Source organism: Puma concolor, chromosome B4, assembly GCF_028749965.1.
Source record: "Puma concolor isolate L17-30 chromosome B4, mPumCon1.1.hap2, whole genome shotgun sequence".
Lineage (NCBI taxonomy): Eukaryota > Metazoa > Chordata > Mammalia > Carnivora > Felidae > Puma > Puma concolor.
The window spans coordinates 77,327,180-77,343,566 of NC_141673.1; the positions used below are offsets into that span (position 1 = coordinate 77,327,180).

Here is a 16,387-nt window from a genome sequence, read left to right on the forward strand (position 1 = left end):
TACCTCAGGGGGCTGGCCTATTAGGTCTACCGACACTGTTGACACTGTTCTTGGAGTTCTGGCAAGAGACATTAGGGCAGGAGGAGAATGTCATTTGGATGTGTATTCTCTCATCTTTCTCTTGAGAGATTGCCTCAGGCTGGCCGTGTCCTCCTGAGGGCACAATTTCTCTCAAAGCAGCCTTTGCTTTTCACCATTTTTCCCTTCCAAGTCCAGGTAATGGTTCCCCCACCCTTGTCCTTTCAGACTTAGAAATAGGGCATCATGGCCTCCCCTCTTCCCAGCAGCCGGGTGCAGTACCGTCTCTGGTGGTTTTCTACCCCGGCTCACATCTCTGTAGATAGTCTATTCAGTAAGCCCTCTGGAAATAGTCTAATTTGTGTGTGCCACCTGTTTCCTCCTGGATCCCTGACTGATAACCTAAAGAAAAAAAAAAAAAAGATTCCTGATTACAAACAGGTTAATTCCTTGTAACCTTGGACTTTGCCTTGTGTCTGAGCTATTCTGTGTGTTCATTGCCTTTAGTCCTTTACAAGCTTGATAGTAAGGCAAGGCCTTCAACTGCAGAAAGTGAGAAAGAACCATGGCCATGCTAACATCCTCTCATCTTTATACACAGAGAATTGCAAAGGAACTCCTTAAAATGGAATTTCACATTTCATCACAATTGAGAAAGTCAGAATTTCTGCTTCTTAAAAATCAAGATTTCAGACAAATAACACATTATTTATTAAGAATAGTCTGAAAAAAACTCTATGTGAATAAGTTTCAAAACATATTTATGTGCCTAATTTCCTACTTAAAAATTTTTAAATAGAAACACTTATCAAATATTATGCATGTCCCTGGTTTTTTAAGTAAAATCTACTGAATAATTTAACCTTTTCTTAATAGTGGTGATCTTTATGACCATCAGTTGTTATAATAAATTTAAAAAGCAAATTTTTATTTCTGTCCATTACTCTTCCATTATAAGTACACATGCTTCCTGCATTCCTTACCTTTCCAATTTGTTGCTTTTAGGTTTCTAAAAGAATATTTACACTGAGAGAATTGTGTACAAATAAAATCAATGTCTTAAATAATGACCTGAGATCTTTTTCTCAGAGTAAAATGCTTGAAACTTACAATAGGTCAGAAGACTTTTCATATTAACTTAAAAATTCTGGTGTGTGTTTGGAGTAGAATTTTGAGAACACTCATGTCTAGATCATTTGATCATATTTTAGAATTGCTAGAAAGTTCAATTTAATCCTTTAATTTTATCATCTAGAAAATGAAGGCCAAGGAATGTTAAAAAAAAATCACTTATGTCCATCCAGCTGCAGTGTTCCTTGTCTTGAATTATGTTGGAGTGTTCCTGTTCTTGGACTATACTAAAAAGAAATAAAGAGAATTTCTTTTTAATATGGGAGTTCAACTTTTGGCTTACAGAGTTGAAATCTCAAAATATTTACGTAGTTGAATTAAAGAAATTTTTAATATGATACTTATGACAAAAATATGCTTAAGGCTTTTAAAATTTATAATCTTTTCAAATCTGTCTTGTTAACAACTTTTATTAAAATGCATGGAGAGCTAAACAATGACTCTCTTGGCCTTATTCAAAAGGAACAGTTGCAATCAATGTTATTTCAGGAAATTTCTAGGCCATTTTTCTCCTCTTAGATGGAACTAGTGAAAAAAATCCATATTTTGGGTATAATTGAATTTTACCACTTGTGTCTTACTGTATTTTAATGTTTGGAAGTTGCAAAAGATAAGGAGAAACTTTTCAGGGAGCTTCTGGGTGGCTTGGTCAGTTGAGCTTCCAACTCTCGATTTCAGTTCAGGTCATAATCTCATAGTTCCTGAGTTTAAGCCCCGCATTGGGCTCTGTGCTGACAGTTCAGAGCCTAGAGCCTGCTCAGGATTCTCTTTCTCCCTCTCTCTGCCCCTCCCCTCAAAAAAAAAATTAAAAAATGAATAAAAAAGGAGAAGGTTTTCAGCCCCATGACATTCTAGCAATATACCTGCATCTGTTGTAAATTTTAGGAATTCACTATAGTTCTAAAGGTACCATTGAGTTAAATGTGTTTCTTTTTGCACTTTACTAATTTAATTATTATTAACATGCTCTTATATAGTGAAGAGAATATGCGGTTGACTTTTAAATGTGAATGTTTAAAATATTCTCCTCCTTCCCTATAGTAGACTGCATTAAAGTTTCCTATAAATCAGGTAACTGATTTCCTAATTTCTAAAAAATTTTTTCAAGGATATATAGTTACTCATCTCTTGGCTTTGAAATCTAAGGCCATGAAAACAATTTCAAGTTTTTTGTCCTGGCTAGTAAAATTTGAAGCATTGTTTCTGCTGGGGAAGGTTAAGAGGGAAAGAAAAGTCTACAGGAACTTAAGTGAGTGTAGTTTCATTAGAACCCTGGCTGTGCTGCCTTCTGGCTCCATTACTTTGGGTAAGTTTCTTAACATTTCTGACCTCGTTTCTTTGTCCATATAAAAAAAGGTGTATAATAATATCAACCCAACAGGGATATTTTGAAAATAAAATGAGATAATAAATGTGAACTTCTTGTACAATTTAAAGTTGCCAAGTGTCATTTATCCCAGCATGCTGTAATCTTGCACACAAACAGCTGTTTGTTATCCGCTTGATTGCTAAGAACCCAGTTTCTTCCATGTTTTAAATTTCTTACCCTAATAATTAAATTTCCTAAGTGAATCACCTTCATGTTTTTTTTAAAAAAATGAATGAGATAGTTTTCCTTTACTCTTTTCTTCAATCTTGAACTTGAATAAAATAGGATAGTATTATAAAAGACTATACCATGGCATATATCAAATTCAGTCTTTCTATAAATTTAATTCACTAAACCAGAGATTTTACTGAGTATCAGTTTTACTCATGTCTTTAGAGTGCCTTTAAATTTTTAAATACTCTATGCACAGTCCCACACCCCATGGTAAGTAAAGGATGCTTTACAAGTACAGGCACTTATCAAATACCAATCTACAAAAGAGTCTATAACCAGAAGCAGAAAATTATGCCCAGTCAGGCTTTTGTCAGAGCAGGTCAGATGTTTAACTTATAGTCTCTCTATCTACAGAGTAGCAGGTATGTATGATATATTGCACATCCAGAGAAAAATAATGAATAAAAGAACATTTCGTGATGGAAGTCGTTACCTACCCCATCCACTCATAGAACAGGAATCTTAAATCCACCATTTCATCCAACTCTATTGAATTCTCCTTTTTACCAGGCACTCTTCTGGATGTTTTAGAGCATAATCTGTCCCCACCATATAGGGCTAATTTGTAGAAAAGGGAGGCAGGTAATAATGGAAATATGTAATATGTCCAATGAATGAAATGCTTTGTGAAACAGAGGCAGAGTAAAGGACAGTAAGTGGCAGTGGGGCAGAGTTGCTGTACAACTCTGTACAAGGGTGGTCAGAAAGGGCCTCTCCGATGAGAGTGTTAGAAGATGAGGGTCGGATCTTCTAGAGCCCTCAAGCCATGGAAAGAGCTTTTAGTTTTACTCGGATTGACTTCTGAAACCATTGATGGCTTTTGATCAGAAGTGAGCTATGGTGTCACTTAGCCTCAGTAAGATTTCTGTCTACTATATGAAGAACAGACATGGGGGAGCTAAGGTTGTTTTGTTTATAGCGAATTATGCTGAGAGACTAAGATTGTCTTTGCCAGTAATTTGCTTAACATAGGTTCACTGTGGGAATTATAATTTACAATAATAGTTCACAAACCAATAGCATACCAGATAACATCTTTTAATATGCCAATAAAGAGATACCAAGTCAATGATAGAATAATTACAATATTGCTCCAGGCAAAGAGGAGATGAATGAAATAAAATCCACATTTAGCTGAGGTATTCCTTTCTACGAGTTTGTTCTTGGTAGTCAACCCTTCCAACTAAAATCTGGGTATCAGTGGGGCGCCTGGGTGGCGCAGTCGGTTGAGCGTCCGACTTCAGCCAGGTCACGATCTGGCGGTCCGTGAGTTCGAGCCCCGCATCAGGCTCTGGGCTGATGGCTCAGAGCCTGGAGCCTGTTTCCGATTCTGTGTCTCCCTCTCTCTCTGCCCCTCCCCCGTTCATGCTCTGTCTCTCTCTGTCCGAAAAATAAATAAATGTTGGAAAAAAAAAATTTAAAAAAATAAAATCTGGGTATCAGTTGCTGGCCTAGTAGGAGCTAGGACCATGTAGCTAGCAGGAGGCAGCACCAATATTACAGACAAGATGGGCTTCTACGAAGGTTATTACTCAGGGGACACAGCTTACACCACTGCCTATGACAAGTAGCCTTGCCAAGTCAGAAACACCTGTCCCTTCCTGACACTGCTGTACAGTTTAATGGCACTGCCAACCAAGAGTAGCCTGGCCATGGCAGGAGGAGGTGTCTCAAAATCTACAGACAGCTATTTAGATTAGCCAAGAGTAGCCCAAACCAAACACTCTCGAGTTACTGGTCAAACCTTGGTTTTTAAAGTTTAAAAGTCCATCACGTGAAGGACACCCCTGCCATTACTCCACTATCAGTGATATAATTGTTCTCTACTCCATGTGCAAGAGTTTGGCAAGAAAGTCTTAATATCTAACTGTAGAACAATTTCGTTGAAACAAGTTATTCAAAACAAATTCAAACTGCAAACAGTGCTGTCCAAAACAAGCTTTCAGGGGTGCCTGGATGGTTTGGTTGAATGTCCAACTCTTGATCTCAACTCAGGTCTTGACCTCAGGCTGGTGATTTCAAACCCCACATTGGGCTCCACACTGGGCATGTAGCCTACTTAAAAAAAACAAAACAAAACAAAACAAAAACAAGCTTTCAAAACATTGGTTTGAAATCACAACAAGTCAATACACAATGGGGGGTGAAACCATGTAAAGTAAGGTAGTTTCTTAAATAGTGAAGCCAAGTTCCTCTAGTCCAAGTGTCTATGTACAATGATACTGAGAGGGATGTCTTTAATTAGGAATTTTAGGAAGGTATTTAAAAGCTTCAAACACTCTAAGGAGAGCTGCATAGTTTATTACACAAGTTTCTATGCCACTATCTATAAACAGTCATCAAGGTTTGAGAATAAGTCACCAGTTCCTCTCAGCAAAAAGTTTAAGGTGTCTCTTAACCAGTATTATAAAGGGAAGAGTTCTTATTAGATTTGTATTCTCTTCTTATGCCCCAGGTTGCTCTTGTCCCAGTGTCTACAACGGACTATCCCCTCTTTGTTTCAGGCAGCTTATTATACCAGTAGATATGAAATTTGATTTGTTAAATCCAGGAAAGGCTGTTTTAAGGTCTCAGCTCTTTTCTACAATCTGAGCACTTTGTGGCTTCTAGTAGCTAAATCCAAGGTTGTGTTGGATAGGATAAAAGCTAAACCATTTTGGCAGGCAGTTACTTCCCACCCAGATTGAGAGCTGACAGTGGTTCCCCACTGAGTAGAAACATGGCACTATTAAATTGCATCCCTGGCAATAGTAGCTTTGCGTGGTGACTATTGATCACTAATGCTCATTGGGGTTTGTAATCATTCCATCTCTAACACTGCCATGTTCTCTGCCCCTTTCTGCCCTGACGTCAGCAAAGTTTCACCTGGACTTTGTGCTATGGCCAAGCACAATGCTTAATATGATAATGTATTACTGAAAATATATTATTGAAAAGTGTATTCCTTCCTTCCTGCAGAAATATGAGCAGGTCCTGCTAAAGGGCACCTGGTAAGCATTTTCTCTGTCTTCCAGTGGAGATGGTGGAAAATAATCAATAATGAAAATGTATGTAAAAATCCAGGAGTTCAACCAGGTGCTGTGGCAGAACCTTCCTATGCCTGTTCCTTCCTCCACCCTCATTCAACATGGTGAAATTTGGTTTAATCACATCACTGGGAAAAGGAGGCAGGGCAGGAAGGACGTGTGTGAAAATTGTGGTTCTTTGAAAGAAAAGGAGAGAAGTGGAATAGAAACTGGAGAAGATTTACAATGTTAATTACATTTCCTAATTGTATTCTATCAAACAGCTTCCTCCTCCTTTGCCTCCCAGCGTCACAAGACTGCTTGTGCTGGCAGGTTGGAGGAGATGGCCAGATATGCAAGGAAAAAACACAATTTATACACCTTAAAGATACATTTGATTCTCAAATTCCAATGCATGATAGAATTATAGCAAACATAATCCCAGATCATTCCAGAGTAGAAGGATCTTTGAAGAAATAAAGTTCTTTTTTGAAAATGTTTTTATTTATTTTAAAGAGAGAGAGTGCAAGCAGGGGAGGGGCAGAGAGGGATGGGGGATAGAGGATCTGAAGCAGGCTCGGCTGACAGCAGAGAGCCCAATGCAGGGCTCAGACTCACAAACCATGAGATCATGCCCTGAGCCAAAGTCAGATGCTTAACCAACTAAACCACTCAAGCGCCCCAAGAAATAAAGTTCAATAAAACCAATAGATAAGTATCCTCTAGCTTTAGCTCCCCAAGCCCTTAGTGTATCTTTAGATGGCTCAAAACTATTAGGACTATTTATTGTACCTCCAGGGCCACCGTATGAACATACCCTACAGTTCCTGGGGGCCCCACGCACAGAGTCCACAACACCCATAAACTGTGTCTTTGCTCACTTGTTCTCTGGTTATGGAGTAGCCTTCACTCCTTCAAATGGTAGGTGTCCCTACTATCACTGAAGTCATGACCCAGCCTGATGCTCTTATGATTTATTCATTCAATAAGTTTTTTACTGAGCATCAACCTTATTCCAGTCACTGACCCCAGAAACATTGTTATAAACAAGAAAAGAAATGGTATTTTTTCCAACATCTACTATGTGTCAGACTACAAACTGGACCCATAATATATCCCTTTAAAATTTGAATGCAATCCTTCCAGGTAATTGTTATTAGCCATGACAATGGATTTCATCCTGACTGCAGAAAAAAATCAGGGTTGATCTAAGTATTCCTGAGGAGAGGTCATTTAGAATAAGGCCAGTGTGTTGCCATTTAAATTATCCTGTGGCCTTGCCAGAGCCAGTGGTCTCTGTTCACCTTTGGTCATGGCTGGACACTTCACTTCTCACCTCATGGCCTCTTTTTGTGCTGCTCCCTCTGTTTTTAATTCTCTTTACCTTTGGTCATTCTTCAAAATTCAGATCAAAAGTCACCTACCTCTGAAGTTCTCCTAAGTCTCATGAGAAGAGTCAGATACATTCATTATCCAGTATGGTCTTTCCTCATGAATCCCCAACCAGATCAGCCCTGATCTTGTTCTTGAGCTTGAAATGGAGCTGGTAGCACTAGTTGATCCTTTGTGGTCTTTCTAATGAGGTTCTGTTGGGTCTGTAGCACACAAGGGCTAAAAGGGCCTATTCAGGGGCGCCTGGGTGGCGCAGTCGGTTAGGCGGCCGACTTCAGCCAGGTCACGATCTCGCGGTCCACGAGTTCGAGCCCCGCGTCGGGCTCTGGCCTGATGGCTCAGAGCCTGGAGCCTGTTTCCGATTCTGTGTCTCCCTCTCTCTCTGCCCCTCCCCCGTTCATGCTCTGTCTCTCTCTGTCCCAAAATAAATAAACGTTGAAAAAAAAAAAATTTAAAAGGGCCTATTCACACATTCCTCAACATGCTTGAATTATGTATTCTATGTAGCCCTCATTTTACCAGTGCTTAAAATTACAAAATTTTAGAGCTGGAAAATAAACTAGTTTATCTATTGGAACACCCTCATGCTATACCGAAGAAACTGAGGTTAAGTGAGCTTAAGTGGATTGCCCAAGGTTGGATTCCATGATTTTCTCAGGTGCATGGATTGTGTGGGTCAGAAAGAAATAAAGATTTTATAGTAGTTTGAATGCAGCAGACCCACTCTGGGTCTGCACTGCACCATAGCTTCATTTTGTGAGCAGGTGGATGAAACACTGGTAATTGAATGAAGAAGCTCATTTTGATCTAGTAACACATCATTTAACAGTGTGAGGAAAACCATCTGTTTTCGTACCAACCAGGAAATGTGAAAGGCAGGCTGCATTTAGGGTGTTAAGTGGATGTGAGGACTGCTGTCACCATGGCAACCAACTGTTTGTTTAAAATTTTCTTTTCAATAAGTCCTAATGATTCTTACTTCCTAACAGATCTCTGAATCCAGACCTTTCTTCAGCCAACACCTTCACACACCTGTTTACTTCAATGGCCCCTCTCTTTTTTTCATCCTAACCTAGCCTACTCACAACAAAGAAATGTTTTTGAAATATTATTTACATTACTGTCCTTATTTTTTGAGTGTCTGTTTATGCCAGGCACTTTACATGCATGATACCTACCTTGTGAGGCAGATGTTATTATCCCCATATTGTGATTGAACCGAAGTTCAAGGAGGTCATGTATTTTTGACATGTAGGAATTAGTACATGGAAGATGTAGGATTTTAACTCTGGTTTTTCTGATCTGGAAACTTATACGCCCTTTTCATTCCGCCAAGCTCCCATTCTTTCTTGTTACCGGTACCATAGGAGCCACAGAATAAGCTACCTATAGCCTTACATGACCTCCAACATGTTACCAAATTCCTTATTTCTCAACATAAGCTGCTCATTCTTATTTGTAAATATCAATCATAGTACTCACATACAACACTATTCCTCTTGTTCTCTGTTAAATCCCACCTCTTTAGACTCTCAAACCCCAACATGATGTTCACCTCCCTCCAGGAGTGCTTCCCTTGGTTATGACATACTGTAGTTACCAAGCCTTGAATCTGCCTCCTCTCCATGTCTGTACTCAGTTGCTATAGTTTGACCTTACTATTAGCTCAGTCCTCGAATAGGATTGCCAATGACTTTTATTTTTATCTTGGAGAGTGGTACGTGGAAAGAAACTTTATAACTGTGACTATGTTTATGAGGTTAACTATAGCCAATTATTAGAAAATGATCTTTATCTACCCAGCCCTATGTCTGTGGAACCAGGATAAAGAAATCAAACATACAGTCCCTGACTCAGCCTCAGTGTCGCACTTTTTCATAAGCCCTTCTCCCAAGTATACAGTTAAAAGATTGTCACTGTGAAATGTTCCACCAAATACATTAGTGTGTATGAGAATGGTCTTCTTACCTGTAAGAAATTTTATGGAACACTATCCTAGACTTAAAGCAGGTTTTCAAATGATTATTTGCCCAAAGATACAATAGTTTCTCAAAGATTAATATGGGAAGTTCATGCTTATGTAGAATTGGAATAAATGAGGTTACCCATAAATAAAATTTTCAGAAACTCAAAGCCTTTCTCATTTTAAGAAACTAAAACCCCAAATTACCACTTCAAACATTTTAAGGAATTTCAATAAAAATAACTCTAAAAATTAGTATATACTTCTCTACCTTCTTAAACAGAACATATGGAATATTTTTTTCTTAGCTTAATGACTCGAGTCATCATTTTGAATACTAATTACTGTTGAAGTTTATAATAAAATGCTGTTTTTAAGTTTCTAAGACATTATTAGTGTTAGTTCCCCTTGATACAAGATGATTCCAGATTGTTATCGTTTTTAGAATGTTTCCTTCTTTCTTGTATGAATATTGTCTCTCTAGCCATCATTTATTGCTGCCTTCACCAGATCAACTCTGTTTCCCCATCTCCACATTTCACGTGTGAGTTTTGACCTGCTATTGATTGATATGCCAAGTAAACATTGTTAGAATTTTGTCTAAAATAATAGTAAATGGGTGTTGAATAAAAAATGAAGTAGAATCCTTATTTAAGAGAATTTCATCAGATAACTGTGTTATATTTATGCCATATGTTCAGAGACCTTTCAACTTATTTCCTGATTCTTTGCTGGACACTGGAGGGTTCAGATTGTTGGGGCTGAGTGTGGCCTTATAAACTGCAGTGATCTGGGGCAGAGAAGAGGCAGGAATTAAAATACACTCAGCTCCCTGGAGTGAGGCCATCAACACGGGGACAAACTCTGTCAGGGTACTGAGCATTAGTGCATGCTAGTTCACAGGACTATAGCCAAAGTCTGGAGTTCTGCTGTTACATTTGTTAGAGGACCTTTTTAAAGGTTATATGGCCATTTACCTTCATTAAGTTCATTTTTCATACTTATCTCTTAGATCACTTCCAGATGTAAAAAGTTCTAGAATATTGGTATTTACCTTAGAGAGTATTCTGCCCTTTTCAGTACGTGAGCAGTTTCAGTTTTTTTACATTCATACTTCCTGAAGGAAAAATCTAGTCTAATGAAGACTAACTTTTGTGCACTTGTTATGCATGAATATTATACATTAAGCATTATCACCCAGTCCATTCCAGTTTCCTTAGAACCCCTGACCTCATGGAGTTTAAATGCTTCAGGAGATTTATTACTACTACAGTAGGCAAAAAGCCTACTAGCTTGTCATACAGAGCAGCCTGGAGATGTTCTTTAATCATGCTCTTTGCTTTCAGTTGATTTAGGCTAGTACTTTGGTCAACTCCTCAGTTTAACCTCTATGTTTACCAATACCCGTTAATAACAGATAGTCAAAATTATGTTGCAGCTGGATCCATAGAAAGGACCTTTGAGAGATGGGACCAAATATGGTAAAACTTTCTTTGTTCCAACCAGTAAGCATGTGATATATCTAGAAAAGTAGACAAATTACTTCCACAGATTGTTTAATGTGTAAAAGGAAAACCATATCAATCACCACACATGAAAGTGTTTCATTAATCCCTTTGATTTCTCTGTTTGTGTACATTTGTCTGTTTGTGGTACATTCCCTATTGGACTCTAAGCATTTCATCTATGAGACCATGTCTCCTGTTACCTTCCAGCTTCTCCATCACCATCCCCAACTGATAATTCCTGGAAGGAGAAATACACAGTGAGAGAAAGGGGGATGGCTGCCAGGTAGAAAACTTTAGAGAAAACTCTACCAACTCAGGCAGGTGGGGGGGGGGGGGGAGGAGGGCGGTGCACCTTGGTGGCTCAGTCAATTAAGCTCCTGACTCTTGATCTCAGCTCACTCAGGTCTTGATCTCAGGGTTGTGAGTTCAAGACCCACATTGGGCTACATGCTGGGCATGAAGCCTACTTAAGAAAGAAAAGAAAGAAAAGAAAAGAAAAGAAAAGAAAAGAAAAGAAAAGAAAAGAAAAGAAAAGAAAAGAAAAGAAAAGAAAAGAAAAGGAGAAAGGGAGAGAGAGAGAGAGAGAAAGAAAGAAAGAAAGAAAGAAAGAAAGAAAGAAAGAAAGAAAGAAAGAAAAGAAAGAAAGAAAGAAAAAGAAATACTTGGGAAAAGAGACAGAAAGAGAAACAGGAAGAAAATAATCAGATAAAATAGGATCAGACTTAATTTCTCAGCCTTTCAGAGCGTACTGTTTTCCTTCTCAACTGACATCTCCAAGGACAGAATCATGCCACATCTACTTGGCATCTACGGCACCTACCAGTGCACCCAGCAAATAATATTCATTAACTGCTTGGTGGTGAAAAGAATGAATCCTTTGTAAGAGATTATATTCTTCCTGTTTTTCATCAGGCCTCTCCTATTGGATCTTACTCACTATTTGGGGTCTGTAGCAATTCAACAGCCCAGAGGAGACCCAGTTGGATATATCTTTGTTTTAAAACACATATTTTTTACTAATGTTCTTAAAAAATAATAGCTGCTTTCCTTCAGTAATTTTTTTTCATTTATCTAGTACTTACTGAGCTTCTCATATGTGTAAGGCACTGCTCCATGTGATAGCAATACAGCCATGAACAAAACAGCATCTTTTATCATATGCCAGACACTATGTTGAATGCTCCGGACTCTATTTACATTATCTCATTTAATGATTAACACCACTGTTGAGTGGGTATTTTTCCCAATTTAAAAATGAAGCTTCAGAGATTCAAAGTTGAATTAAATTTCCTGGATCTCACAGCTAGGAAGTAGAAAACAGGAGTGAAACACAAGGTTAACTGGCTGTAAAGTTTATGCTCTTAATTACCAAGCTCCACTACTTCTAGAGCCTGGATAAAGAAATCAGAATTATAGAAGTCGGAACCTCAGCTGGAAGAATAAGTCCAGTAAATGTGAATAGTTTGTCATGAAGAATTTTTTGGAACCTGTTTCTATGGGCCTGGTACATAAGCAACTTATTTCCCACCAAATTAAATCCACCATATATTGTCTCACCAGGGATGATTTGATCAAATCCTGTAAACAGCTCTTTTGGAAGCATCTTAAATGTGCATTGTTCACACTCATTTTCATTTGTCCACCATCTACGCAGCCATGGAGAGGAAATATATCTATATCAGGGCACTGGACACAGTTCAAATTCATATTTGATACAAAGCAGATCAATTTTTGTCCATATTAACTAATAATCTTTTCATTCCTTCCAAAAAATGCACTGAGAGCCAGCTATTTACCATGTACTTCAGAAGGAAGTAGCAATAAGACAGACAAGAACTCTGCTGTCCTAACCTTAAATATGGGAATCAGAGAAACAAAAAATGAATTTAAAAGACAATTTCTGATGATAAGTGCTGTGAAAAAATGTAAAGGGTCTGTGAATAGTTGAGCATAGGATAAGAAGATGGAAGGAGATGCTATTTGAGCCGAGTCCTGCATGGTGAGAAGGAGTCATCCACAAAAAAGACATAAGAGAAAAAAAGAAAATGCAATTGGCAAAAGCAGGAACAAACTTCATTTGTTTGAATAACAGAAAAGAAAAAAGGCTTGTGAGTCTGCATCAGAGTAAGCTGAGAAGAGAGTCAAGAAATAAAATTAGAAAGATAGGATCCCTATCACCCAGGGCCTTGTATGTGTCACCTTGTAATGCATTGTCCAAACCAAAGACATATTTAGTAATTGAAAGGGATGAAATGGGCTCCTGGGTGGCTCAGTCAGGTAAGCGGACTCTTGATCTCAGCTCAGGTCATGATCTCACAGTTTGGGAGTTCAAGCCCCGTGTCAGGCTCTGCTCTGGTGGCACAGAGCCTGCTTGTGATTCTGTCTCTCCCTCTCTCTGCCCCTTCCCCATTTCATGTGCGTATGCGTGCTCTCTCTGAAATTAAAAAAGGGAAAAAAAATAATTAAAGGGGATGTTCTTTTTTTTATTTTTTAATGTTTTTATTTATTTTTGAGACAGAGAGAGACAGAGCATGAGCAGAGGATGGGCAGAGAGAGGGAGACACAGAATCTGAAGCAGGCTCCAGGCTCTGAGCTGTCAGCACAGAGCCCAACGCTGGGCTTGAACTCACAGACTGTGAGATCACGACCTGAGCTGAGGTCGGACGCATAACCGACTGAGCCACCCAGGCTCCCCGAAAGGGATATTCTTAATAATTACACCAGGAAAGTAGGTACAAACCCAGAATTTCCCAGATATACCAAGATTTATAGTTACCCCACTTATATACCAGGAGTTTGAAGTTTCCAGTATAGTTGTGAACCCTTAGATGGTTTTAATCAGGAGAGTAAAATAATTTGATTTGCATTTCATAAGTGATCACTTTGGCTCCTTCTGAGATTGATCAATTTTAGAGACTGATAAAGTAATCCTGATATTTGCCTGATACTCCTAGAACTAAAAAGAAAGTCACTAATTTGGATAGACTTTGTAGACTTTGTAGACAAGACATGGATTGGATGTGTAAGGGCAAGGGAAAGAAGGAAGAAAAGTGACTGCTGGGCTTTTGGCTCCAGCCTCTGGTTGAATTATGACATCATGTGCTGATTTGGGGAAGACTGACAGAGGAATTGGTTTCAGAAAGTGAATGGCAATGAATGGAATCAGCAGTCTGGTTTTGACTATAGTAAGTTTGAGATTCCTGTTAAAAACACAAGTGGAGATGTCAAAGGAGCGACTGGACTATACTCCCTTTTTTTACTCTGTTTAGAACAGCTTCTGGCAATGTCATATGTATCCTTAATAAAAACAATTTATAATGACATTCAGATACTCTATTAAAGTGATTTTTTACTCAACATCTTCAATTATATTTGGTTTTCACTATCTGGTGCTTGAAATTACTAACATTACCAATTGCCTTTCTAGGAAAGTATAGATCTGGGTGAAATCATGTTCTCCCTTTGTTATTTGCCAACTGCTGGACGTATGACATTGACAGTCATCAAGTGCAGAAATCTGAAGGCTATGGATATCACTGGGTCATCAGGTATGTACACAATTGGCCTGATGGGTCAAGGGTACATTCTCAAATTCCAAATAAAATATTTCATATATACAGAACTATATGGCTGTTGAATTGTTGAGTTCATTTGTCTATAGTTCATTTGGACAAAGTACTCCAAATAACCTGTTTTATTTACATTATCATTTCACAATTTTTAAAAGATGTTATCAAATAGATTGACTATGAACTTGGATTTTTATTTTTTCTTTCTCTGCTGATCTAGTTCTTTCTCAAAAATTCATAATTTACCAATCACTGCCCCACTTCTAACCAGTCAGTTGGCTTATAAAAGAAGATTCTTGGACTTCAAGCTTGCATTACTCTACAAGTATGAAAACACATTTAGACTTAATTTATCTCCCTTACCTGATCTATAGAGAAAAAACAAGTTTCCAAGACCATCATGTGCACTTATGCTTACCACCTTTCCAAATAAGAATTGGGGCAACAGTAGGGACTGAAATAAATAATAAAGTAAAGAAATGCTTCTTGAAGTTTCTTAAAGATGTTCTTGGAGGAAATTTCTCTTACGCTAATTTTGATAAAGAGGTAAAGCCACACCATTCTTTTTTATTCCTTTATTTATTTTTTTTATTTTTTTTTAAGTTTTTTTATTTTTGAGAGAGAGAGAGAGAGACAGAGCACGAGCGGGGGAGGAGCAGAGAGAGACGGAGACACAGAATCTGAAACAGGCTCCAGGCTCTGAGCTGTCAGCACAGAGCCCAACGCAGGGCTCAAACTCACAAACCGTGAGATCATGACCTGAGCCGAAGCCAGACGCTCATCCGACTGACCCACCCAAGCACCCCTATCCCTTTGTTTAAATCACAACAGTCTGGAGGGTTATATGTTAACTAAATATGTGAACTCTGGCACAGGTCTATGAAGGGAAAAATGGTAAGGACAGAAGAGGGAGGTCAGTGAGCATGTGTTCAATTAAACAAATAAAAAATGGTAGTGGAGATACAGGAAAGGATGACCTAAGGAAACGAATCTATAACTTTATGGTTCTACAGAACAAAAAAATAAACTAAATTTGCAAAAAGCTTAAGGGATAGAGCTCCAGGATATACTAAGTGAATAATAATAATAATAATAATAATAATAATAATAATAAAAAGTGAGGTGCAAAAATAAATACAAAAATCATGCTCATTTCTGTGTAAGAATAGGGAACATTACAATATATATTTATGTTGTTAATATTTGCAAAAGAAATACCAAAGCGATACACAAAAACTAAACGGTGGAGAGAGAGGTATGGGAACAGATGGGAGGGAGACTTCCAATTGTAAATTTTTCTCTATCATCTTCACTTTGAAACTATTTTGTGAATTATGTTTTCATCTTTTTTAATTTGCAACACATAATTGATATATAAAGGTAGAAATAAAGTAAGTAAATTTAACATTTACTTTGGTGAAAAAGTCTTGGGACAGTAAATGTTGAAGAACTCTGCAAATTATTGTTTATTCCACTCTTTCCACCATGTATCAAAAGAGATCAAATTTTGAGACAAGCAGACAGAGTCAAAGTTATAATTAACTACAAGAGTACTTTTTGTTTATATGAAGCTTTTCATCAGAGGAGTGCATGCTCAGAGAACACCACCTCATTAATTCTCACAGGAGGCTTGTGAATCAACTAAGGAGCCAGTAAAAATTATCCTTGTCACTAGTAGAGAAATGTGGTCAGAGACATGATGGGGGTGGTGGAGGATAAATCATGCCTTGTTCCCATTGTTAATGAGAGGCCTAGGCCTGGGGGCTCATAGACCAAAGAGTATCAGAGAAGTGAGTTTCTTCCTTAGAACATACTTCCTATTAAAAAACTGAAAAATAAATGGGAAGCAGTCACTGAACATTACCATTTTACTTTGTTTTCCTTTGCATACTCTATTTCTAGTGAGAAAATATATTTTGCCCCTTGATGGAAATGCTTATGAAATATACAGATACATTTTTCTAGCGCTTAAAAGGTGTTCATTTGCTCAAATAACTTTATACTGCCATGATTTTGGCTTATTCTAAGGAAATGAGATGTATTACTCCATAGGTGGAAAGGAGAAAAAACAAGAATGAATGTAGAGCAGTCACGGATTTTCACCAGATAGCGTTCTCACCCCAATGCCAACACCCCCTCCCAAAACCACACCTGCTTCTCATAAAAAGGTACAAACATAAGGCTTTTACAGAAACTTT

At 38.0% G+C, this 16,387-nt stretch overlaps 1 protein-coding gene across 2 annotated transcripts in view; it reads left to right on the forward strand.

Moving 5' to 3' along the window:
- Positions 1 to 16,387, forward strand: part of SYT10 (synaptotagmin 10) — a 72,234-nt gene that overhangs the window by 42,290 nt on the left and 13,557 nt on the right. For both annotated transcript variants that reach the window (XM_025930376.2, XM_086713667.1), the window contains exon 4: positions 14,048 to 14,168. In XM_025930376.2, coding sequence (XP_025786161.2) covers positions 14,048 to 14,168 — 121 coding nt within the window. The remainder of the gene's footprint in view (positions 1 to 14,047; positions 14,169 to 16,387) is intronic.